Source organism: Stegodyphus dumicola, chromosome 4 (assembly GCF_044657685.1).
Source record: "Stegodyphus dumicola isolate Sdum_Otavi_A_Nest chromosome 4, ASM4465768v1".
Classification (NCBI taxonomy): Eukaryota; Metazoa; Arthropoda; class Arachnida; order Araneae; family Eresidae; genus Stegodyphus; species Stegodyphus dumicola.
In genome coordinates this window covers 175,733,514-175,760,832 of record NC_140771.1, presented here as the reverse complement: position 1 = coordinate 175,760,832, position 27,319 = coordinate 175,733,514, and the positions used below count along the sequence as shown (strand labels likewise).

General features: G+C 34.3%; 1 protein-coding gene across 1 annotated transcript; it reads right to left on the bottom strand.

Annotated features, from left to right (window-relative positions):
- Positions 1-415: 415 nt before the first annotated feature.
- Positions 416-15,791, bottom strand: LOC118191929 (nicotinamide N-methyltransferase-like). The gene is made up of 3 exons (XM_035362795.2): positions 15,473-15,791; positions 10,619-10,826; positions 416-1,276 (listed from the first exon to the last, which is right to left on the bottom strand). Exons 1-3 carry the CDS (start codon positions 15,609-15,611, stop codon positions 832-834), a joined length of 792 nt encoding a protein of 263 aa, XP_035218686.1. The 5' UTR covers positions 15,612-15,791; the 3' UTR covers positions 416-831.
- Between the last annotated feature and the right edge of the window lie 11,528 nt (positions 15,792-27,319).

Below are 27,319 nucleotides of genomic sequence, written 5' to 3'. Positions count from 1 at the left end.
TGACTTTTTCAATGAATGTATTTTCAAAGAGGATTATTCGCAATGCATTTGACGCTCTGCAGTGCATAATTCAAATTCTCGCATTGGACAAATTAAAAGGAGATATTAAGATAACTCGTATACGCAAAACCACGTTCCGCAAGGGTTTACTATATCTGTATCTTCTTCTACTAGATCACATTATTTAGTAGAAAAATATTATTTCGAAAATACAAAGTTTTATGTGAGTATATTGCAGATATCTCCATGACAATTATAGAGATAACTTTCACAAAAGCAAAAAAAAAAAAAAAAAAAAAAAAAAAAAAAATTGCTTTAAATCTTAAAATGTTTTACGATTTGAGTCCTATGCAATGTATCTATGAAACGAGTTTAATGATTCAATTCATTTATAGCTATCGAACTAGGAAAAAAATTCTCACTATTTATTCTCACTCAGCATGACTGCTAACTAAATGTACATTTTAAAACACAGCATACATCATGCAGCCTTCAAACTGGGTAATCTAAGTTAGAAAAAATTATGTGGTGTTGGTGTATTTTATTATGGCAAAGCACACTAGGGCTATCTGCCTAAGGGGAGGGATGCCTTCGTGGAGGACTTTCTAAGGGAAACTGGCTCGTATACACGTTACACATGGGGAAAACCACGAAAACACCCATGCAGCCAGCCCGTAGAAAAAATTATTTATATACATTCTAGATTAGTGTAAGTCATTACAGGTCTATATATATTGTTTGTATAGGGACGATTCAAACAATATTGCTGGATATAAATATGGTACTTAAGATAAATTCAAAGAATTCAAGTTTATTTGTCGAATAAGGATTTCAGATTCTTTCGAAAACTGAGCAATAAGCAAGTATATTTTCGGAAGTAATCCGTTGTGATACGGAACGTGCAGTGAGGTACTTAATTCGAAAGTTTGCTTTGTTCATGGCATCCAAAATTTCTTCAAGGGTAAGACGTAGGTAATGGAAGGATTTATCACCTACACACCATACATTGCGATTTGTATAGCTGCAGACAACAAGTGTTCCACCTGGTGTAAGGATTCCATTGATTTTTCTGAGACTATCGACAAAAGCTTCAAAATTCGGACGTATTTCTTCCAAGCAGCATAGCGCTGACACTGTATCATATGGAGGCTTAATTTCTTGGGAATCTAAAATTTTTAGCTGACTTTCTAAGTCGGAGAGAAGATCACATTCCAAAACACATTTTACAACCTTTCGGGTTCTTGATTCCAGTTCTTGCCGACTAGTTAGCTTGTCTCTGTAAGAAAAAAATCATTAAAGGAATTGGGTTAAATTTGTTAAATATTTCTTTGCACAAAATTACTTTGACCATTTACATGTCAAAATGCAATATTTTTTTTAAAAAAATCAGAAAGCAATGTTTTGTCGAAAATATTTTGCTTATCCAAAATGTAAGTATGCATTTTATGGTATTATTAAGCAATTTAATAAAAGATGATATTTTTGTATCATTTAATAATTAAAAACATTTAACTAGCATTGGTATAAAGTTTTGCGTGGAGTAGAAAAAATATTCTTTATCTTCTTTACTAATTATTGCTTATTACTAATAATTACACTTAATACTAATTATTGAAAAACCTAAATATTTTGAAGAGAAAATCATTTATGATTATTTAAAAATCCAGTAAATAAGAAACAAATACTGGAAGAAAATAACTTATAAAGGTTATTCTGTAATTTTAAACTGCCAAAACTATCTCAATAACCGTTAAGGCCATCATTTACCTTATTGTGCTGTCTACTATATAACCACAGATAGTACAACTCAAAGCAAACTTACTATATAACCACAGATAGTACAAAATAAAAACTTTTAACAAACCAGCCTGATGGTTAAGGGTTAAAATGACGCCTGACGGTTAAAAAAATTCAAAAGGTTATGTTAAATTAGTTGATTAAGGCAAACCTGTTTGAGGTCTATTTGCCTATGAAATTCTCAAAATAAGGACAGGATTTCCGCTATTTGAAGGTAATTCAGAAAACAAGCTCAAATTCAGTTAAATGTGGAATGCAAAATCAGCATTCCCTACAAAACCTTGTCTGAGCCCTACGTGCACATGAATCAAAAGTGACTAGCAAAAGCTTTAGTCGATAAGTTAAATTAAGCCATCGGGAAAGCTAAGCATATTGATCGACAGTCGAAGCTGCCAAAGCGTTTTGTGTTTGTTAATATTTTTAAACTAATTTGGAAGCTGATGAGAATAAACGAAATTAAAAATAAAGCCAAAATAACAAAAAAAAAAAAAAAAAAAAAAAAAAAAAAAACTGAGCTGATTAACATAAATTGTACAAAATTTGGACAGTTTAAAATAAACAGTAAACATTAATGCAAATAAATATGAACATTTCGCTGATTTCAGTTTTGTTGAAATCAATGTTATTATTAATTAAGTTTTTACACATGTCTTCAGTATCAATGATTGCTCCATATAAAAGTTTTAGGCACGTCTTTATTGATCATTTCCGTAATTTTCTTTTCCTTTCATGCATCTGATCGGTACCGGTTTCCTGGTTCTAAGCACAGGCGACATAGATAGTTCTTACAAATGGCACCTAAATCGGTGTAGCTTGTGAGAACTAAAGATATATTCTGCTTTGAAACATTATGTGTTCATTTTATAGAGGTCTCTTAGCGCGCCGAAAAGGCTGGAGCTGATTTTACTGCGTACACGTAATCATCTGCTACCCTTTTCTTTTTCTAGTATAACTCCTTATTTTAAGAAGGAATGATAAGCATATTCTCTTCAGCGTTTGAATAACTAGAGAAGATGACGTTCAAAATCCATTTTCAGATTACATTCTCTTTGCTGGCTTGTTTTTCTCCAATATACTTGAGAGCTTCTTCGGTAGAGCTGCCAGTGATGTAACTTACATTCACATTTAATCAGTTTCGCTTTAGATTTTCTATTCAACATTCAAAGAAATAAAATAGTTAAAGCCTCTTACCTGTCAGGCGAGATCTATTGAATCCAATTTTATTTACGGCACACAAAAATACATAATGATAAGAATACACTTATAAATCTAGTTATATAATGTCTGCACTTACAAAGCCGTATTATTACGTGCCATTTGATATTCACCTGCTAGTTTAAATTAAGGGCCAACTACGTTAGATACTTGTGTTTAGCTTCGGCGGAGTCTAATTTAATTAGTTACACTTTATATCTGATTTCTTATTATGAGTTTAAGCCCGAGTGGAGGCTTTGTGGTAAGCCAGAGAAAAGGGCCAACTGTTATTCTTAATTAAGAGAAATAAAGGGTAGTTTAACCTCTCTTGAGAATATTAATTTCAATTAAATTAACACCTTTACACTACCATATTTACCATTCCATGCACTTATAAAATAGTAAACATAATGAAATATTAGTTTATTTTTCAATCAAATTTCACGATCTGTTCTACAAAAACGTTTTACAACCAAATTTTTACAACAGCTATCTAAAACGAAGAAACAGAATGCGAAAGACACTATAACATTATATTATCACTCCAAAATATTTTTGTACCATTTACTGTATGTGGGGTGTTTTTTTCACTCAATATTTTTTAGTCAAGTAGATTTCTAAGGTCGTAGAAGAATTCAGAGATATATTTACCCAAGAAAGTATCTTCTCAAAGTACAATTTAGCCCCAGTTGGAAACCAGACAATTTTTATAACTGTAGACGATTTTTCCTTTTATAATCCCACCCACTTGTTTCTTGAGTAAATGTGACTTCTGTTTAAGGCCACCGTTGTTTTGCATTATGCAGTTATTTAATTTCAGCCTTTACTTTAGCTTTTTTTTTTCAGCCTTATAATTTCAGCCTTTACTTTAGCTTTTTTTTTTTCAGCCTTATAATTTCAGCCTTTACTATAGCGTCTCCTTTCCGTTATCTCACCAGAAATGTAAATGAATTAGAGAGTATTTAAGCTGAGGTTTTTGGATTGTAAGACAGTGTGTCTTTCTTCTTTCGAGGCCCCGTTGCTTAGGTTTGCCAGCTGTTATATGACTAATTATTCAACTCTGCGTTATAGTTGCTCTCATTTAAATTGTTACTCTAGTTAGATGCTCTGAGCCAACTTAGATTTAAATTAAATTATGTGTTCTTTAGGTTAAGTGTTAAATTTTGAATCTGACTGTTACTTTAGTTTCATCGCCAAAAGTGGTAGTTGATCATGTGCTTTTACATTCTAAGTTCATTTGAATAAAAAGGTTTAAACCTTTGAAGGGCTGCTTAGTTCATTTCAGGCATAGCGATAGATCTCTTAACGTCTGTTAGGAGTTTAATACTAGTTCATACTCCCAAAGTCAAACTCTATTATCTGAATACGAAGCAAAAATATAAATCCTTGTTTTGGTAGCTCAGTTTTTAAGATAGTCAACCATTCACTAATATTTTCTTTCTAAACAAAATATGTGCAAGTCTCTAATAAATCAGACTGGATCAAATGTAAAGTAATAAACAGAGGAGCGTTATTCCACACAGCGTCTATTGACGAACACCAAAGACGAACTGAAACATATACATAATTATAACATCACAGTTTCTTTTTACAAACACTACCGCCATCTATTGGCAATCTAAGGATACATAGTCCTAAACTTAACACTCCCCCCCCCATGCATCCGTAAACGAATGCATCAATTTTACTGAACTTCAAGATTATAAAGTCTTTCAATTGGTCTTCTAACAACACCCTTATCCAACTGAATCTCACAAGATCTAATTCTATCATCTCTTCCATGAAATAATTCCTTAATCCTACCTATCTTCAAGTTACAGCTTTTCACATTATCTTCTCGTACAAGTACAACATCATTAATTTTAAACACGGGAGAATTCTTTGGAGTTTTTGAAAACATGACTGACCTTAATTCTAACAAATATTCTTTATAAAACCTTTTCCAAAAATGCTCTAACAATAATTGCCTATGCTTCCATCTTTTAATCAACTGAGATCTTGTAGATTCTAGTTTAGATTCAGGCGAAGGTAAAACAATCAATCTAGATCCAGATATAAAATGAGATGGTGAAACAGGATCAGGTTCATTTGGTTTATTGTATACATACGTTATAGGTCTAGAATTAATAACAGCTTCAACTTCAACTAAAACTGTATACAGTTCTTCATAATATAAAGAAGCTTCACCAAAGATACGTTTTAAACAAGTTTTTACAGATCTTACCAAACGTTCCCAGAATCCGCCCCACCAAGAAGCACCTTCTACAATAAATTTCCATTCAAACCCATTTTTACCAAAGAAATTTAGAACCTTTTCATCTTTACATAATTTATACAAATATTTTAATTCCCGATCAGCAGTTTTTAAGGTTTTAGCATTATCAGAATAAATAACTCTACAAATACCCCTACGTGCAAAAAATCTACGTAAGGCTTGAATGAAACACTCTGTACTTAAATTGGATAACAATTCTAAATGGATTCCTCGAGTCACTGCACAGGTAAACAATGAAATATACACTTTTGTACCATCCTTTAAATACAAAGGGCCAGCGAAATCTATGCCACTTACCTCAAATGGTTGAGCTTTCTCCACTCGGTCAGCTGGAAGAGGAGCCGATATCTAGTGTCCAGCTTTAGCATTATATTTTTTACAAAATCTACAATCATGTAACACAGATTTTACAAAACGTCTAGCTTTTAAAATCCAAAATTTCCCTCTTACTTGCACTAAAGTTTCATTTACACCACTATGAAGTACCTTTTCATGACAATTCAAAATAATTAAACGAGAAAAATAATTATTTGGTAATATTATAGGCTGAATTTCATCGACATTTAATGATGATTTTACCATAATTATTTGGTAATATTATAGGCTGAATTTCATCGACATCTAATGATGATTTTACCAATCTACTTCCAACTCTTAAACAACCTTTTTCATCCATTACTGGATTTAACTCAAACAATTTGGAATTATGAGACAATGTTTTTTACATTTAACATCATTCAATTCTGCAAAAAAATACTCACCTTGTGATAAGATAATCCAGTAACACATAGCATCACATATTTCATTTTTAGTCACAGGACCAATTTCTCTATTCTGTGATTTTAAATTATTAATGAATCTAAATACATATGAAGTGACTCTTAAAAGTTTACCTAAGTCACTAAAGTTTTCTATTTTTAACACAGGTTGTAAAGGTTGAACACTGCTAGTAACTTGAGTCACAACTCTTTCTTCAACACTATCTACTATGTTACAATGCTCGTTCAGTTTAGGCCAATTTATTTCATCTTGATGAAGCCATGGAGGTCCATGCCACCACACTTGATCCACAACAAGATCACTCACTTTAACACCACGTGTGATTTTGTCGGCCGGATTATCTGAGCCAAGACAATAATGCCACATACTCGGGGATGTTTTGTCTTGAATTTCAGACACTCGATTTTGTACGAATGTTTTCCATCGCCGTGGTGAGTTCTTTATCCAATGAAGCACAATAAGAGAATCTGTCCATAAATGAATCTTAGCTTGAGTAAAATGCACACGGACTGTAGTTACAAGTCTTGCACCTAACACTGCTGCTTGAGCTCGAGTCTTGGTAAAGATAATTTTTTCAGGGGAGCCACTCTGCTCTTGGCTATCACTAAACTTGTTCCAGAATATTTTAAGCTACGGAATTTCACGTACACTGCTGCTCCGTAAGCACTTTGAGATGAATCACAAAAACAATGTAGTTCTAGTGTTTCAGGCGTTTCATCAACATCACGAAAATACCACCGAGGTTTCTGGATATTAGGTAGATCACATAGTTGCATGTACCATTTGTTCCACTTGTCTTGCAATTCTGGTGGGATAATTTCATCCCAATCAACACCTTTCAGCCATAAATCCTGAAACAGAACTTTTGCTTGAATAACATATGGAGCAAGAAACCCAACAGGATCGAAGATTTTTGAAGCAGCTTTTAAAACACAACGTTTTGTTTGGTCATTTGACTGGATGAAATCAATAACGTCTTGTGCATTAAATCAGAAGATATCCTTAACTGTATCCCATTGAAGTCCAAGAATCTTTGAGGGGGAATCACAGTCAGGCAATTTAAAGCTAACGAAGTTGTCACTTGATTTATACTGGTTTTTTACAGTATCCGAATTCGAATTCCATTTGGTCAGTCATTGATGCCTTTTTCATTATATCATTGGCTTCATGATATATCTGTATAGCTTCCTCCTCCGTATCTGATCCACAAATAAAATCGTCAACATACATGAAGTTTTCTAACATTTCTACAGTTATGGGATAGATGTTTTAAAATTTCTTTAAATGATGCTTAATGCAAGCGCTCAGCAAAAATGGACCTGATTTTGCTCCAAAAATTACACGACACATCCGATAAACTTGAATTCTCGGATTGCTCAAACTTGAATTCTCATCAATCCACAAAAATAGCATTGAATCTCGGTCTTCAGGTGCAACAGAAATTTGCAAAAACGCTTTCTCAATATCTGACGTAAATGCAGTTCTATGAAGTCGAAAATTTATCAAAACTTTCAAAAGTTCAGGAAGGAGATTTGGTCCTTGTAGTAAATTAACATTTAGAGATTCATGATTTTTTTTCTTTGAAGAAGCATCATAAACAATGCGAAGTTTTGTAGAATTATGATCTTCACGGATGACAGCACGGTATGTAGTAAGTTCGTCTCCCAGATGGAGTACCAAGATCGACCTTTTCTATGATTTCTTCCTTAAGCTGATAGTCAATCACTTCTTTATATTGCGCATAAAAGTTCAAGTTTGATTTAAATTGTTCGATCAGCTTTAAAAATCGTCTTTCAGCATTCTTAAAATTGTCCCTTAAAGTCACATTCTGATCTTTCCATGGAAGTCTAACTTCGTATCTATCACCCTTTTGTGTAATCGAGTTGTTAAATATTTGCAACGCCATTTCATTTTGTTCTTCGTCAGAAATATTTTTAACTCCTATAGATTCAATATCCCAAAACGATTCGACGCTTTTTAGAAGTTTCTCTTCTACATTTACGTTCAAACACGCATCATGGATTTGAAAGTCTGATGAAGAAAATTTGCCTTGTATACACCACCCAAACAAGGTTTTCATAGCTACGGCATTTCTGTTTATCCTTTTTATATCTTCGCTTGCTATTTTCCACATACTGTCCGCGCCGATTAAAACGGAAATATGATTCATTCCATCGGCGCCGCCACAGTCTGTCAAAGTGATGCCGAATGCTTGGAGGTTGGATTTGATTTCTACATTTGGTTACTCGTATATCGACATTTGTTATGACTGGTACTTCAATGACTTCGAGATTTATGTATTTTTCAGGGTCATTAATATTTCGGAGCGTAAGTTCAACTTTCTTTCGACGCCAATGTTTCCCGTTCTTTTCACTAAAAGTATGCAGATTTAAAAGTTTCTCCTTTCACTGGTAATTGTAATTTTCTTGATAAATCTTCTTGAATTGCAGAGATTTGGCTACCGCCGTCAAGAAGACATCTCACAATACAATTCTTATTTCTGCTCTCAGCCACAGCATACACCGTTTGAAGCATAATATTAGATCCAGTTTTGGCAGAAGAATTTTGAACAATTTCCGCCGATGTTTCGGTTTCCTTATTTTTTACACTGCAGACAGCTGATGCGGGATTTACACACACACTTTCATGATGTTTACCGCGGCACTTTTTGCAGGAAAACTGTTTGTTCTTACAGTTGACAGCTAAATGTTTACATCCAAAACACAGAAAACATTTCCCTGTACGTTTCAAAACGTTGCGTTTCTCTTCAGAGTTCACCTCAGTACATTTATATTTCGTATGATCTTCTTTGTCACAAAATATACATTTGTATCCAATTGTTGATAAAGCTGAAGCAGTCGAAACTTTTGGTTTATAATTCGGATAAGCTCTCGTTCGTTGTTTATTTTGACGAATGTATGGTTTCTGATCCGTTCTCACAGAGTTCATTAAACTTGCAGCTTCTCGACAGTTAACTTCCTTTTTTAAGAATTCTAGAAGTTCCTTCATATCAAATCCTGCTTCCATTTTTCGACTTCGATTAAATTCCTAATTTTATTCCTCTGGAAATTTCTGCAAAATGATAGGACAAAGAATATTTCCATAACTTCCAGAAGTAACATTTAACGATTCTAAACTTCGAATGTTGACTTCGCATTCATCGTACAGCTTACGCAGTGCTTTAACATTTGAAATGTTCCCCGCTGGTTCAAGAGATAGTAATTTATTCATATGCGAAGTGATAACAACATCTTGTCTTCCAAAACGTTCTTTCAATATTTCTACTGCGGAATCATAATTCTGGTCACTTAAAGCGAAACCGGAAATGGCAGCTAAAGCATTACGGCCAAGTAAGGATTTTAGGTACGCAAATTTTTCAGTTTTCTTCAATCCACTATGATTATGAATTGTATTTTCGAACTGGTTTCAAAAGTCCAACCATTTACACGAAACCGGAAATGGCAGCTAAAGTATTACGGCCAAGTAAGGATTTTAGGTACGCAAATTTTTCAGTTTTTCTCAATCCACTATGATTATGAATTGTATTTTCGAACTGGTTCCAAAAGTCCAACCATTTACACGAATCTCCGTAATAAGTTCCGATTTGCAGACATGAACTTCACTTTTTTCGCTTCAACTGAAAGTGCAACATTAGCCGTTTCGTTCTGATGAACTGTTCTAGAAGATTTCGAATTCTTCTTAAAAAATCGTTGCATTCTTCCTCTCCATATAACAGTTTTATCCCGGTATTCTTGACTTAAGGTAACTTCATTTTCAATTTCCTCCGAAGTTACTTTCGTTTCGATTTCTGAATCTAAACTTTTCAGTTCGTTGATTTTCTCAATCAGCTGTTCATAAAAATCCTCGATTATTTCAATTTTCTCATTTAGCGAAATATTAATTGCTAAATTCGTTTCGACTTTGGTAATCAGTTTCGTAGTTAATTGTCTTACAACCGATGGTCTCTTTTTCAAATTTTCAAGAACGCCCTCCATTTTCGAAACATTCAGTCTGTCGATTTTCTGGTTCGTAATAATCCCGGTTTGCAGGCACCATAAACAAAATATATGCAAGTCTCTAATAAATCAGACTGGATCAAATGTAAAGTAATAAACAGAGGAGCGTTATTGCACACAACGTCTATTGACGAACACCAAAGACGAACTGAAACATATACATAATTATGACATCACAGTTTCTTTTTACAAACACTACCGCCATCTATTGGCAATCTAAGGATACATAGTCCTAAACTTAACACATTCAAAAGGCAGCTCGTAATAGTTCGTGAATAAAAAATTCTTCCATTTAAATGACATAGTTTTAATATTAAAAGTAATATTTAAATCAATGGTAACCATATTAGCATTTAAAGGATAAGAATACTATGTATTGATTTTTAAATGTATCATATTTAGCATTTAAAATTAAATGGGATTAAACTTTTTTAATACTGTTTGCGTGATTTTAACGAAATGCCTTGAAAAGCTTTACTACTTACATCAAAATTACTGAAATAAAGAAAAACTGATAACCACTTTCATGCGCAATTTGAAATGTTTATGCACTTACCCAGTATGGCCTTCTAACTGGCTAATAAAGTCGAAAAACTGTGACCAGTCTAATGATGACTGTTCGTTAAGCCAACGTCTTATTTCTTCGCAGTTATCGGGAACCAAGTCGCTCAGCACAATATTAGAAAAGTAAGCACTAGCCAACGTTACATTGTATATAGTAGGTCCGCTTCCGATCTCAAATAATTTTCTCCCTTTGCATAAACCTAAATTTAAGTAAACATATATTATTTATTAATGTAGTAAATAAACACATTTTCAGTTGTAAGCCATTTACTTATATTAAAATAAAACAGTGGCTGAAACTACGAATAATAGAAAGATTCGAAAGAAAGGGGAGGAAAGAGAGTAATCAAATTTTAATTAAATAATTTTTTTAGCGTTAAGAATAAGAATTAACAAAAATGTAGAAATCGAAACATATAAAAGGGTTCCTATTTTAACGATCGCCCAGATTAGCTCTTAATCGAAAAATTTGAAAGGGTTAATACTTTAACGATCACCCAGATGGTCTATTTTAAAGTTTCTTATGGTTTATCAGTACAGAATATCGGTAGAGATGGCCGAAATGGAATAACTAATTATTTTAAAGGTTGAATTTGCGTTTAGACTAACATGGGAACATTCTATATAAACTCTATATATTTAAAAAATGAAAAAATGGCTACTGTAATTCCATAAAAATATTTATTGTTTTCAATTAGGTATGTCATGAATTAAATGCAGTTTTCTTTAAATCAATAAGATTAAAAAATTAAAAAATAATATTCCTAACTAATGCATCTTTTTAAATAGTATAGCTTGTTAATTAATAAAAGACAGATTAAACATGAAGGAATAGTATTTGATGTTTATCCGAATGAACACAGACTCGAATGAAAAGTGAAACAACGCAAAATCGCGTTCGATTGGATTTAACCTACTGTGACGATACACCTACTAGCACCCCCGCGGGCACAGGTGCTGAATTATAACTTCCTGTTTGTTCGCGGACTAAATGGACCATACCTGCAAAAAGCAGAACTGCAGATAAAACCCCCTGGGAGTTTCCGGACACAAGGAACTAATTATGTTTCTCTTCGCAGATAACAATACGAGTGAAATCTTTGTGAAGAGGTCTTCATGTGATTTTGAGGTGACAGGACGCATCTTTTACGTTCTAAACCACGCCAGTGGTTTCTGTAGAACAATAGTTTTTTTTTATGCTGTAACTACAGTAAAAAGGACACTTTTTTGCGTCCAATCTGCGTTAGCGGATATTGTATGATTTAGAGCTGTAATGGTCAGTTTATTTTTATGTTTTAATCAAGAAATTTATTTTATTTTAGTTTATCAAATAAATAATTTAAAAGACAACCTGTCTTTCTTTCACCCGACACGGGTGTACTGACGTTACGCTACTAGGTTATTCAAAAACTTACAGCGGCCAGATAATAATTTCGGCAGCAAGAATACGAAGCCGAGATTCAAAGTTCAACAGCTGGTTTAATTAGCAGCGTGCACTCTCAATAGCAAAACCACGCTCTAACTGAAATTTTCGATATTCCAATTTAAATACACTCTCGTTCACCCTAACTGATTTACATACTGGCGAGGAAAAGGAAGCGAAATAAGAAAAGATAGAAAAGGTTGACACATTAAAATAACTATTAGTAAAAGTAACAGAATCTTACAGCGCTATTCTGAAACAAAGCAAAATAGAGTTTCGAGACTAACAGTCCTTTTAAAATAAAAAAAAACATATGCATAAGGAAACGTACAAGGCCTTCATACAAAGGCTTTGATAGCCACAATTGGCATAAGCCAAACATCGCTTCTTGGCAACAAGAACATCCTATGTCACGAAAGCTAGTATAGCGATTTTTATTATAAGGAAATGTTCATGCGATTATCTAGTTGTCACTGCAATATAATCCTAAGGGTTAAAAAGCATGAACTCTGTTCACACCTGCCGAACTGTGTTTAAGCCATTTCAGTTAGGGAAGATAAAGTTATTAAGATTTGAATATGCAGCTGATTTAGCGAAGTCATCAACCAAATATCAGTTCGTTTTTGCTTCAGGGTGATTAGTCAGTTTGAGTACCAGAGAAGAACAAAATTAAACATTTAAATGAAATTTTTATATGAGTTTTTGTGGCGTAGCAAAGTCTGATTACCTAGCAAAGTAATTTCCGCTTATGCCACTTGTGATCGCAATGACCTCGTGTGAACGCTTCATAGATGGTCCAATCACTTTATTTTATGCCAACCTAGGATAAGAATGAACTACTCACAATAAAGGAAACACGAACTAGCATTAATTCGATAATGTGAATGAGTCACGTGCACATTCCTGCATGTGCAACTGTACTTTGCCTAACTTCGTAAGCTTTAAACCCTTTTGCATGGATATGAAAACAATGCAAGACTTTCACGTTTTAGGGCTACGATATTAATGAACGCCCTCTCAACGATAATGAATTACATATACTGTAAATCCTCTTCCAAATAAACAATTATCCAGACTTTCATAGTTTCTAATTAAAGCAATTTCGCTAAAGACGTTTATTATGACGAAATAATCAGAATTGCTTGCTTTAATCCACGACAAAGCCCATTAGAGCAGCATGTTTAAAGGGTGTAAAACGCCTTCGTAGAAGCATTTTCAAGATAAACTGACTTTTACTCATTTTAATTATGAGAGAAATCTACGAACAATACCCATTCGCCCGTTCGTAGGGACATGAACCCGGGGTCGAATTGCTAATAGGCAACAACAACCACAGGTGGGCTAAAAGTAGTCACAGAATTTGTTGAAGTGAAGACTAGAAAATAACAACTAAAAAATTATAGGAATTGTTTTATAAATGCAGCTGATTTTTACGCTGAGTCTGTTACACGATTTCGAAAAACAGTTATGGTTTAAGATGTAATACAATTATATATAATTTATTTAAATATAATGTATTAAAATGGGGGCCTTTTTAAAAATGCCTAATTGATTTTAATTCTTGAAAATAAAACTCCTGTTCAAATAAAAAAACTGATCACTTTCATTCATATAAAGGATCAGTTTGGGGTCATAATTCTTTTACATAGTTTTCGCTTGAAAGAAAACACTTTAAGCTTTAAACGTCAAACTAAAAATTAATTACAGTAGCATAATTACTGTAAAGAAAACGATTTCTGTATTTCATTTTCTAGTAAACAAATAAAATTCTTCCCCAACTTTGTTTAAATATGTTATTTTACATGCAATAAGAAAGCACATTTAATATTTTTAAGCATGGGAAAATGATTTTTGATTACAACTTAACTTCTGTATCTGGTATAGAATTTCATAAAAACATTTATATTTGGCCTAAAATTGTATTTTAATGATGCATAAACTGCACCTGAAGACTATATATTTCCAGTTAATCTGACATATAGAAAGTTTTATTTCAACGTGCTAGTAAAGGACAACGCCTGTGTTTATAGCAATAAAACACACACACACACAAAAAAAAAAAAAAAAAAAAAAAAAAAAAAAAAAAAAAAACTCTTTTATTTGAAATAATATCGCATCAAGTTGGAATGAATTAAATTTGGTTCATAATCGTGCTTAAAATCCTATTTTTTGTGCATCTTTTATTTTCTTGAAAGAATCATGTGGAACTGCTCTTATTAAAGAAGATTTATTTCTTATCTATTTTCATGCGTTCATATATTCTTTTAATTTTATGAAATAAAAAATATAATCAAATTATTAAAGCCAAATTAAGTTTCGATAAGAATTCTAATAGAATTTGTTTGAAAATAAATATATCTTACATAAAATAAATACATATAAATAAATATATCTTCTTTTTTGTAAACAATTTTTAGAATTTACTTTCATTATTTTTTTTCTGTTAATAACACCCAAAATAAAATTCCGCAAATATAAAAAACAGCTAGTTATGACCCTGTTTGTGACTCTTTTATAATACCAAGCAGTTAAAATAAGATTTAAAAACATACGGAAAGAAAATTTGCAATCTGAGAAATTCAGACTATAATAACCTTGAATGAATCAACATTAAAAAATTCAAGAAAGTTTAAAATATTATTTTAAAAATAAAAGACTTATAATTTTAAATATATACTGCAATCAAATCTTGGAACGTAATAAAAGTAAAGATAATCGAACAATTCAGTAATAATTGAAACCAGATTAATATTTAAAACAATCTTAAGTTTTAAGTTATTAAGCCAAGCAGTTAAGGCAGGTCTACTAGTTTAAGAATAAGTTCCCAGAAATGAAAGCTATGGAACATAATATCTCGTATTTAAAATGAGTCGTTAAAAATTGAAAAGCCAAAAGAAAGGGGGAAATTGCTATGAAATAATATTTCATCATAAATTAACGCAAAGTAAAAATTTGTTCACTTATTTAATGAAGAAAAAACTTAATAAATCAAAATTCAGCTACTCATTTATTTCATAGGATCGGTAGCGAACGAAGCTTACTATAAATATGTCTCTGAAATGACAATGCTTCTATTTTCTAGAGCAGAAAATAATAAACATATCCAAGATGTATGATTCAAGGTGTTTAGTAATAAAAGCATAGGAAAAAAATAGAAAAGTAGTAGCATTTTTTTTTTTTTTTTAATTTTCTATATCACTGTTTGCATTATCACTGTTCTGGAAATCGAACTAAAATTAAATTTATGTCTAAATTTTGCATGCATTTTAACTACATCGAAAACGAGAACATTAGTCGCAAAACACATGAATATGGAAAAATGAAGTAAATTTGTCATCTTTTTTAAAAGAGGAAACCAGTTTAAAATCAAAAGTGAAAATTTGATACAATTTCAAACATTTTGGTTTTTGATGACTCACATACCCGAACTGAAAACTTCATGAAGAAACGTTAAGTAGAAATGGAAATTTGTAGGATCATCTTTCATCATTTTATTCAGTTTTCTGCAGTATTCCAGAGACTTGAGGTTTGAGACGTAATTTTCCTTGATTACTTTATCCATGTTGACTACTGCAGAGCGATTTCGACGAATTCGAGATAACCAGCAATATTGGCTTTTGCAACAATATGCGAAGATAAACTGTGTAGCCTTCTCTTATGAAAATATTACATAGTTTTTCATTTGCTTTCCTTGCGATGAATCAGCAGTTTATACGTGTTGCATGTGTAGAATCAGAAAACTTGTTTTACTTCAATTTTCATAGCATATTTCCGATCAAGTTTCTAGAAAGTTATCTGCGATATCTGAAAAAAATTCTCGACAGTATAATGACATTGCAATAATTGCGGCATTCTAGAAATACGTGACTAAAATAATCAGACTCCATATCTTTAATCCAATTTACATCTCTCTTATTCATCTGCTATTTTTGATTACCTAAGCAAAGGTAATTGATGCGTTCTGCAACTGGAAATTCTTCGTATCAGCGTAGAATATGTTTAATTTACTATGTCTGTGGCAATAGTTTTATTAAAAGAGATTGGAGATTTATTTAATCTGACTAACAGTTAATTATTATTAGTTAAAGATAATTATTAGTTAAAGAAACATTCCTTTCAGTCTCGCTTTCATCCACACTTTCCTGCTAGAAAGCAAATGAGATAGCGGATAACTGAAGTTAAGAGAGAAGGAAGTGCTATTTAAACGAAGGTTTTTGGAGGGGTAGAGCATGTTATGCCTGCTTAAATAATACCATCTAGTACTACTGGTGGTACTGGTTTGAAGGCCATGTTAAGCGATTTGATTCTGTGGCACTGGATTTTTCTAGTCATACGTCTTGTTTCCGCCACCATCTAAGAGTCAGATCCTTCCTGTGCGTTAAATTATCCTGTGAACCTTTAGGCTAAATTAATTACATTTTATTTTAAGTTCAATGTTATTAGTTTTAATTAAGCCAGAAGCGTTGCCTTTCTGTAAGCCCAAGTGCTGCCATCTGTGCGATTATATTGGATTGAATAAAGGTTCTTTAACATCCTACTTCTGAATTTTCTGTTGTGTTAAGACCTGAGGATAATTCCTAATATAGTCTTATAGCTCGTTAGTTTATGCTCCCAAAGAGAACGAGTCTTTATATGAGAGTTTAAATTTAATATTTATTTTATTTATGCCCTAATTATCTTTTCTACGCTTTTAGGTAAGTCAAATTAATTTTCAGTAGCTAAATGCTGTTTCACTGCAATGAAGATATCATACAAAAAATCTGTTCCTTTCAAGAACGATGTTGTAAAAATAATATATTCAACTCACCAACTAATCCCATTTGCTACTGTCAAAACAGTTTAAACAATTACCAGAAAGTACAAACTTTTAAAAGCAATTACCAGAAGGTCTATGAATGAAGCAATGAATGCTTCTTCTTGGAATCTCAGAGTGCATTTGTCACGTCTTCTTATATTGTTGCAATACTTTCATTTCAACGGCATTTTCACTTGAAGACGTAAACCAAATATCACCTTGTAATATACCGCGCCAATGTAGAGGAAGTGGAAGAGGGATGTATGCCCAAAACTCTGCTGATAGAGTCATCATTATTCAGAGCCAATAAATGAAATCAGTAGCTCCGAATTGCCAGGCGTGAGTGTTTCAGTATCTGAACACAAAACTCGTGACTCATCAATTGTACATCCGAATTTGAAGTAAAATTTCTCGATGCATATCACTTCATTCGTTCAATAAAAGCAATAGACCATGCTTTCGCTTTCAAAGGCTGTCACTTCGTTTGAAAGTGGCGAACTTAATCTTTCCATTCAACAGCTTTCGTTTTGTATGAATGTCATATATGTAGCTCTAACTTTTGTCTTCAGCAGTAATGCTGAACATAAAAATAGAATCATTTTATGATTTTCTCCAATAGTTCAGCAATATCTGGCTCCCTACATTCTTTTATCAGCGTACGAGGCCTGATTTTTACATTATGTTTCATTTGTAACGTTGCGCGCCTCCAACTTGCACGCAACCAAGAGGTGACTGTGACAACTGGATAAAATACAGAATCTTGTGAAGGGTTTAAGTCCCTTTTTATTCAACGTAATAAATTACAATTGCGTGCTCTTGACGCTCACAGACTGCGCCTACTTGGCGGTCAAATAAAAATAATAACCTGAAAAGAAACTAAAGACAAGATTCTAACTACGAGGCTCTCTAAAATAACTAACTCACCGCGTTTTACAACACCGCTGCTAATTCAGCAGACTTGAAGCTCACTTGAACGATTAACACTACTTCCCGCCAAACACATAGGCCGAAACGCGGGGTTCTTCAATTCTCGCTAACTACCTCCGCGCTCGTGAAGTAAGAATATCACACACCGAACTCGTTTCCTTCCTATTTAAATCCTAATACTTCCGCTGATAATTTGAATCCTTGCGCGTTCTACTAAAATTTACATATTCTGGCATTGGCAGTTCCAGGGGAAAGTAAGGCTTGACAGGAAAGGTAGTTTAAACTTAAAATAAATGTTAGTTAAAATAAATCTAAACCCTACATTTGCCGCTGCCAGAATTTGGAAAACTTGGAAGCAGGTCCTACAAACGACCTGTTGTAAGTTTCTCTAATTCTGAACTAACTGGCGAGAACCTCGTTTACACAAAAAAATCTTATGTAACCATTTGTATACTAAAATTCTGTTGATCGTTACAAAGCTCTCTTCTTACAGCAACTTTTCCTGGACTTCATCAATCAATCTTGGTCTTTCCTTCCAGCATCTGGAAGGAATAAGTATCAGTATCTTTCTACATACATTATAATTTACACTTTCTTGACACAATAAATTTTTGTTTTTACACGATTCATTTTTCTTAGTTATTGCTTACTTCACATTCATTCAATTTTTCAAGCATTAATTTAACTTTACCCTGGCTCTCCACCGTGTGTGGTGTCAAACGGGAATATTCGTGTTTTAGTCTTGCAACACTTCCCCTAACCACCATGATTTGTTAGAATTCAACGACCAAATAGACACACCTTACTCGACATTCTACAACTCAATGAGCTACTTTAATAGTCTTAAAAATTCAAATGTAGGTGGAGAACCCTACAAAACACATTCATTCTAACTTCCCCTTCATTCATCTTTAAACATGCAGGCTTTCGCTCTAAAGCATGACTTTATCTACAATTTAATACTTAAATTTTGACTTCATTGCTTTTAAGCATTCACTTTTAGCATCTACAATTTTATGCTTCTAGACTAAATTCTACTTTTACATAACATTCAAGTATTTACGTACATTTACAAAATTTTAATACATATGATTTTTACAATTTACCATAAAGCTGGCGGCACTGAAACTAAAATTCTTATTAGTACAAGAATACGAAGTTATTTTTATCTTCGGCCAAATTTTGGCTTTAACATAACAGAATTAGTCTTTCGACCAACAGAAAATGCTTGTTTTTAGCTTTTACACTTAAAGAAAATAATACGTTTGCCTTAGCTAAATAAAGTAAAACAAAACTAAGTCTCAACCGAGACATATTGACTTTCGTCAAAACATAGAACTTCGTACTTATGTATAACATTTCGGAACAAAAGAGAAAAAAAATTTATAGAAGGTTTTAACTTATCTTTGAGTTTTCGATGCTTGAAACTCCGTCATTCGTTTTTGGCAGAATTGGTCCCAAGTTAGAGGTTTCATGGATGTTAATCTTCTCCTTACTGCCCTCCGAGTGTCGTCCACCTGACTTTTTCTTTTGCGTCCTCTACATGCTGGCCTCTTGGCGGAGTAATCGTCTGGTTGTTGGCATTTCCGTTTATCCCTGGGACGGCTGGTCTTGACGTCCTCCGGTCTGGAGTCCTTCTTGAATTTCTTCTGTTCGTCGTATTTTTGTGCCTCCTGTTGTCGTTTCAGTTTCCGGAACGGCGGCCTTGCTGGCACCTGACTCTGTGGCCGTGTGCGCGTTCTCCTTGATGTGTAATTTCTCCTGCTATCCTTTGTAGGTGGTGTTTTTCTCTTTACCACGGTTTCTTTACCCGGTGCATCTGTATTTTTGTTTTTCTTAAACGCTGGAGTTTGAAAATTATTTTTTCTTTTTGATACCGACGTCCGGGTTGTAGAAGTGCTAGGTCTCTCTTCAGTTCTCTGTTTCTTGGGTGGTGGAATAGTTGTTGTAGTCTCTGGACCTTCTACTTCGTTTAGACTTGAGTCCTGCAAGAAACTTTTAAGGATTTCAAAATCATTTGGATTATAGTATTTTTTCACCTGGTCGGGACTTGCTTTACAGATTTCCCCTCTCTCGTTCTTAAGATATAAGACTACTCCTTTGATTTCCTGAATTACATAGGGGCCTTCAAACTTTGGAACTAGCTTTGCCATAAAATTGTCTGGGGCACTTGATAAAGAAAATTTCCGCTTCAATACTTTATCCCCAACTTTAAAATCTGCTTCACGGCGTTTTCTATCGTAATATAGTTTCTGCCTATTTCTTGCCGTATCCGAGCTTTTAAGCGCCTGATCAATCAACTTTTGCACATCTTTTTGTTTAAACTCCTGCTCTCTTTGTTGCACAAAGAATAATTTATCTAAAGGCGTAATTAATTTTCGGCCTAATAATAATTCTGCTGGAGTTTTTCCCGTAGTATCATGATGTGCCGTTCTTAAAGCATAAGCTAATTCATTTATGTAGCCATCCCAGGGCTTGTGATGTGTGCTCACGTAACTGCGAATTATTTTTACTATATTTTTATTAACTCTTTCTGCTATGTTAGCTTGTGGTCTATACGGAACCATTTTGATATGGCGTATGCCAAGTCCATTGCATATGTTTTCAAATATTTGACTAATGAATTGTTTTCCGTTATCGCTAATGACATTTATCGGTGCACCGTATTTTAAAATGTATCTGTGTAAGAATGCATCTGCGACTGTTTTGGCTGACGCGCGTTTAAGTGGAACAATTTCTGTCCATTTTGAAAAATGATCTACTATTACTAAAAGAAAACGATTTTTATTTAACTCGCTCTGGGGGAAGGGACCAAGAAGATCTATGCCTAAAATTTCATTCGGAAATGTAGCGCGAATGCTATTTAAGTACCCGGCCGGGCTGTAATTAATATCATTTATTAACTGACATTGATTGCAGGACCTGACATACGCCGTTACTATTTTGTATAATTGCGGGAAATATACCGCCTCGCGTACCCTTTTTAAAGTCTTTCTGACCCCGAGGTGGCCGGCTGTTTTTGCTTCGTGCAACTCCTTCAAAATGCTTAATCGAAGCGAGGCTGGGATGACTGGCTTATACTCAAGATTTTCGTTTGTTGTTTTCGTATAAAATAATAAATTATCTATTATTTCATAGTTTTTTGCTCTATTTCTTATCGCATCGATATCTGTGTGCTCGAAGCTTTCGGGGTCTTTCAAATAAGCATAGATATTTCCAAATTCAGGATCAGCTTTCAGTTCAGTAATAACCGTATCTCTAGAATCTAAAATTTTTGAAGTCAACACAGCGCATTTAAGTTCATTTCCTTCATCGTCCAGTTTTATACGAGAAAGTGCGTCAGCTACATTGTTTTCCTTACCCGGTTTATATTTTATTGTGATATTATATTCTTGGAGTTTTAAAGCCCATCTTATTAACCTGGGCGTTAGGTTTTTCCCCGAGTAAAGTCTACCAACAGCCGCATGATCCGAAAAGACTGTTACTGGCGATTTGCCGAAATAAACTCGAAATTTGTGTACAGCCGTTAATACGGCTAATGTTTCTCTTTCTGTAGCTGTATAATTCCTTTGTGTCTGATTCAATGTTTTACTAAAAAATGCCAGCGGATGGTTATTTTGCATAAGAACCGCACCCACCGCATAGTCTGACGCATCTGCTGCAATTTCCAGGTTTTCGTCCCCCTCCGGGAATTTTAAAACAGGGGCATTAATGAGCGCTTCTTTTAATCTTTCAAAAGCTGTGTTAGCTTCCGCTGTCCACGCAAATTTACTCTTTTTTCTTTTGATTACTAAGAGTGGTTCAACAATATTAGCGAAATCTTTTATGAAAGATCGATAGTAAGAACATAACCCAAGGAAAGACGAAAGTTTCTTGGCGGTGTTGGGCGGTGGGAAATTCTTAATAGCTTTTATTTTTGAATCTTGCGTTTCTATACCCTTTTGCGAAATTTTATAACCGAGATATTTAAGTTCTTTAGTTGCGAACTTGCATTTTGAGGCGTTAATTGTAAGACCGGCCTCTTTTAATAATTTAAAAACTTGTTCTAGATCATTCATATGTTGTTCCAACGTACTACTCGTTATAATTATATCATCTAGATAAATTAAAGTTGATTTTCCTAGGACAGGCTTTAGAACAATGTCCATAGCTCTCTGGAATGTTGATGGGGCCCCACACAACCCAAAAGGCATGCGTAAAAATGCATAAGTGCCCGATTTTGTTATAAACGCGGTTTTATGTATATCTTCGGGTCTCATAGCTATTTGATAGTAGCCAGACGTTAAGTCCAAAGTAGACATATATCTTGTCGATTTGATCTGTCTAATGATCTCGTCTATAACCGGCAAAGGGTAAACTGGAAATTTGGTAATACTGTTTAGTTTTCTGTAATCAATAGCAAACCTCCAAGCCCTTTTATTCGAAGGAGGAAAATCGTTTTTTTTCCTACATAGTACGACTGGACTCGCGTACTCACTATTTATGGGCGTTATTATTTTATTCTTTAACATCTCCTGAATATGTTCTTCGATGATTAAGTCTTTTTATTTTTCATAACGGTATGGCTTAGTCCTACAAGGTTTTTCGGCATTTAATTGAATCTTGTGCGTCACTATTTGGCAGTTTCCTGGTTTTTCTGAAAACAAATGAGAAAAATTACTCACCACTTGCTGTATTGCTTTACTTTCATGGTCATTCAGATGGCTAAGGTCCACTTGAGGTGTCTCCACAGGTTCCTCCACCCTCTGGTCCATCTCCAACACCACGGAACTATCTTGAAAATTTAATTTGGCCCTCGCGGCCCTTAAAAAGTACATACCTAAAATAAGAGAGTGTTGCAGATCTTTCACCACAAAAATTAATACTTTGAGACTTTACTCTTTTACCTGTAGGTTTAATGATAATTTCCCGATGCAGTGACATGTTTTTCCTTGCGCCGCTATAATTTCCGTATTTTTGGTTTTAAATAGTCGTACCCTATAAAAATTCTTTTTGAAGAAATTTTCACTCATAAAATTTCCTTCTGCTCCTGTATCGATGAGGGCTTCTACTGGTACATCGCCAACCAGGACTTGTATAATTGGTAGCTGTGAGTTTTTTACGATGACCGTATTTAAATGTCTATTTGAGGGTTTTTTTAAAACTTCCGGGGTCTGGACCCTCCCTTTCACAGGCCCCTCTAGTCGTTTAAAGCTTTCCTTTCAATCTGTGTCTTCTGGGTACGCGGATGTTTATTTTCAAATTTTCGTTTTGGGCCTTGACCTTCGAGTTTCGATGCGTTAGCTTGATAGCTTTTCCCCCCATAAGAGCGATTTCCATTTCTGGTTTCCTCCTTTGAAGATTTCCTTCGGGTACTTTAAGAATATGTTTCCCCTCTCGCTTTTTCCGCTATTCTGCGATTTTGAAACTTCACCGCGAATTCGAAGAGTTCCTGCAATGTTCTTGGGTTTCTAATTTTAAAGTAGTCTTGAACAGCGGGTAACAATCTTGGTAATATTATTTCAATAATCTCCGCATCGGGTTTCTTCCCATACAGCATATCCGTTAGCTTGATTTTTCGTAGAATAAAGTCCGTCAATTCTGCTGTATCCCGTTGATAGAAACTATATAGCTCGGCTTCCAGCCGTGCGCGATCTTTCACTATGGGGAAGGCCTTTACTAACGATTTTTTGAAATTTTCAAATGTATATGTCTGGCTTCCAAATTCACCTAGTAAAAATTTGCCTATGTTTTTCCACCATAGCGCGGCCTGTCCTCTTAGTGCTGATGTGGCGATGGCAACTTTTTGTCTTTCAGGCACAGGGTAGAGCTGAAAGTGGTTTTCTAGACCTTCTAGAAATACCGCCACCGAATTTTTCCGTCCAAATGGACATTTGGCTTGATTGATGCTCTCAAAGTCTGGACCAGGTATCCAAATCCTTCTAATTGGCTTGTCATTTCTTGGTGTTGTCCAGCGGCTTCCATCCAGTTTTCGGCCATTTCAGTTCGATAATTGTTCGGGCGCCAATGTAACGTTGCGCGCCTCCAACTTGCACGCAACCAAGAGGTGACTGTGACAACTGGATAAAATACAGAATCTTGTGAAGGGTTTAAGTCCCTTTTTATTCAACGTAATAAATTACAATTGCGTGCTCTTGACGCTCACAGACTGCGCCTACTTGGCGGTCAAATAAAAATAATAACCTGAAAAGAAACTAAAGACAAGATTCTAACTACGAGGCTCTCTAAAATAACTAACTCACCGCGTTTTACAACACCGCTGCTAATTCAGCAGACTTGAAGCTCACTTGAACGATTAACACTACTTCCCGCCAAGCACATAGGCCGAAACGCGGGGTTCTTCAATTCTCGCTAACTACCTCCGCGCTCGTGAAGTAAGAATATCACACACCGAACTCGTTTCCTTCCTATTTAAATCCTAATACTTCCGCTGATAATTTGAATCCTTGCGCGTTCTACTAAAATTTACATATTCTGGCATTGGCAGTTCCAGGGAAAAGTAAGGCTTGACAGGAAAGATAGTTTAAACTTAAAATAAATGTTAGTTAAAATAAATCTAAACCCTACACATTGATTCAAAGCGTAAACTCTGGTGACGGATATTTTTGTTGAATATTAGTATATTTGATGTCGCACAAACAGTAATATGACTGTGCTCTCGAAGCAAGATGCAAGCAATAATACAACAGTCCTTTCAAAGTAAGTTTCTCACACTTTTCACATTTTCTGTGGCATTTGTTCCTGAAGGCTGGCTAGATCGGGGAGCGTTCTTCGACGAAACCCTGCTCTTCCGAAAGCTCTTGGTACGATTAACCGCACAGTTTTCAATTGTTATATACCATGTTGTGCGGATGTTTTCGCAACTTAAAAAGCGAACTTGCATTTTTTTCTCAGATTTCGTACTCATGACCTGAAGTGTATAGCGCCAACTAAGTTCATCGCCTACATGATGAATGTTCTTAGGCTTAGCTCTGTTACTTGGTGGGGCGACTGGTTTACGCAAAACCTCTTCCAGGACCATGCACATATTCACAACCTACAAAAAAAAATTAAATTAAAAAAAATTAATTTAATTTAATTTTTTTTGTAATTTAATTTTTTTTTAATTAATTTTTTTTAAATTAAAAAAAATTAATTAAAAAAGCCAATTTACCACACTTCAGGATCACTGTTTGAAAATTTAAAAAAATCAGTCCTTAAACTTTTTGAGAAATCATAATCTTTCATATGAACTATGCAACAAAATAAACTGAAAATTTCTTGTTTACATACAGAAAACTGCAGGGGATCATAGACAGGTGATGCAAGGAATTGCAGATCAGGGAGATTACTGTAGGTCCGTTTCCCACTGTAAGAAATGTTGCCCGCAGTTTGGATGTACCGAAACCCAAAAGTCAACTTCTGTACTCTGTTTTGCGGATGTTTCCTTATCGGTTTCAGTATGTCCTGATGTTGCAACCTGAAGACGAATAACAGCATGTCGAGAATTTTTTTCTCATCAGATATGATGAAGATAGCAAGTGGCCGCTGAGGATATTATGGGCAGATGAGGAGCCTTTCTCCTGAACTGGGAATGTAAACTATAAGAACGGCGTTCGCTGGGCTGACGAAAATCCTCAAAATGAGGCACAAACACATTTACAGGAAGTCAGTGTATTGTGCGGTTGTGCGGCATCACAAGTACATTCGTTCTCGGTCCTTACTTCTTAAAAAAAACGCGATTTTCTCAGGCATGAAAGCTGGCTTCAACACAAGTGCTCAACTTGCAACAATGTAGCAGATTTGCATAATTCCAGAATTACAGCAGCGAAATGTCGTTAATGACACTGTATGGATGCAATATGGCGCTTCTTCCCCATTGCCACATGTGTTCGGCAAGTACTGCTAGAGCACGTTGGAGATATTAGAGCCATCTCCCAAAACTTTGCAGTTTCGTGGCCACTTTGACCCCCCGACCTCATTTCGACGGATTGCTGGCTTTGGGTTATCTGAAATTTAAGGTGTGCACATCAGATCCACGAGATTCATCAGTATTGAAAGATGCCGTAGAACATGAAGTTATACAGATTCATATTTTGCTATATTGCGTTCGTCATTATTGTCAACAATTTTGCGCATACAAGGCGTTATCATTTTCGAAGATGGGCGCGTTAAAATCTTATAATTCCAACATAAGTTTTTTCCCCTTTCATTCTCTGGTGTTTTCATTGGACCTTTAGAAATGCTCTTCTTTGCAAGTGTATTACGCCGTAATTTTCATGATACGTACATTGTTCCATCGCCATTTGTTTTCCAGTACGGATCAATATGAGCACAAAAAAAAAAAAAAAAAAAAAAAAAAAAAAAAAAGAGTGCTGCCATTCGAAAATTTTGATTCACTGTATCCGTAACCATGAGAGCTCTATTGTTTTAAATCCTCATTACCTCTAGCGCAACGTGTACCTTCAAATAATATCTGAAATTTTGCTTCAGTTGGTTGAGTGTATGTAGAGCTAGGGATTCATAGTTCGATTAAGTTATTGTGACCACGCTGTATAAGTAAAAGTATGGAGAGGTTTATTGTGCAGAGAGAATGATGAAACTTCCAGATAAACGTAGCCACAGGTATAACTTAATTTTATAAATTGTTAAAGGAATTCTTTAGACATATACTCTGATTCACATCATTATAGCCTTAATATGCATCCTACAATTTTGGAAGCCTAGCGCATCTTCAAAGAATGACAGAGATGCAGAGAAGTGAAATGGGCGTAAAGAGGTTATAGTTTCATTTGAAATCTTATTCACAAGTTGGCTAAAACGTATCTGCACTGTAGCGTTATGAAAGTTATTATAATATCAATTAATTCTGAAATGACGCAATGTATGTGTTTATGCTACAAATAGTTAATAATTTTAGGACTGAAAGGGGAATACCCAAATTAAAATGAAGAATAAAAAGAGATTTTGCCATTAAAATCAGAACTTTTGCCTTCGCGTATTTTTTTATCTTAAAGTGTTTGTATCTTTATATGTAATTTGAAAGTACTGAGGTTTTAATACGTCACCAGAGGGTAGGTTAAGGTTTTCCGTGTTCTCGCTTAGTGCGTAGTTTACCAGTCTGCTCTTGGACTCACTTCTGCTAACACAATTTCTTTCGTCGTTTTAACTAATTTATTAAAAACATCATTAAACATCACTTTCTTCCATTTACGCCATTTATAATTCAACAGTAAACTAACAATTTACTATAAAATTTTTAAAAGCAGCATATTGTTAGAATTCTTGAAAGAGTATTAAGTGTTGCCTTACACATTTTTATTTATTTTTTTTTCAATCTTTTCATATATCAATGTTTTCTTAACAAAATGACTACACACTTTTTTGTCTCTTTAAATTCGTTATTAAACAACAAGTTCTTTACATTTACTCCACATAAAATTCAAAAACAAAATTACAGAATCTTTAGAAGGAGCGTCTATTTAAAATTCACGATACAGTATTAATTGTTGCCATTAACTTCTATTCAATCATTTCTGAGTTCATTATATCAGTGTGTTCGTTTTTTT

Coding starts and splice junctions, on each gene's coding strand:
- LOC118191929 (XM_035362795.2), bottom strand. CDS start 15,611: ATGGATAAAGTAATCAAGGAAAATTACGTCTCAAACCTCAAGTCTCTG. Junction 10,827..15,472: donor TCATGAAGTTTTCAGTTCGG/GTATGTGAGTCA, acceptor ACTTAAATTTAG/GTTTATGCAAAGGGAGAAAA. Junction 1,277..10,618: donor CAGTTAGAAGGCCATACTGG/GTAAGTGCATAA, acceptor TTTTTCTTACAG/AGACAAGCTAACTAGTCGGC.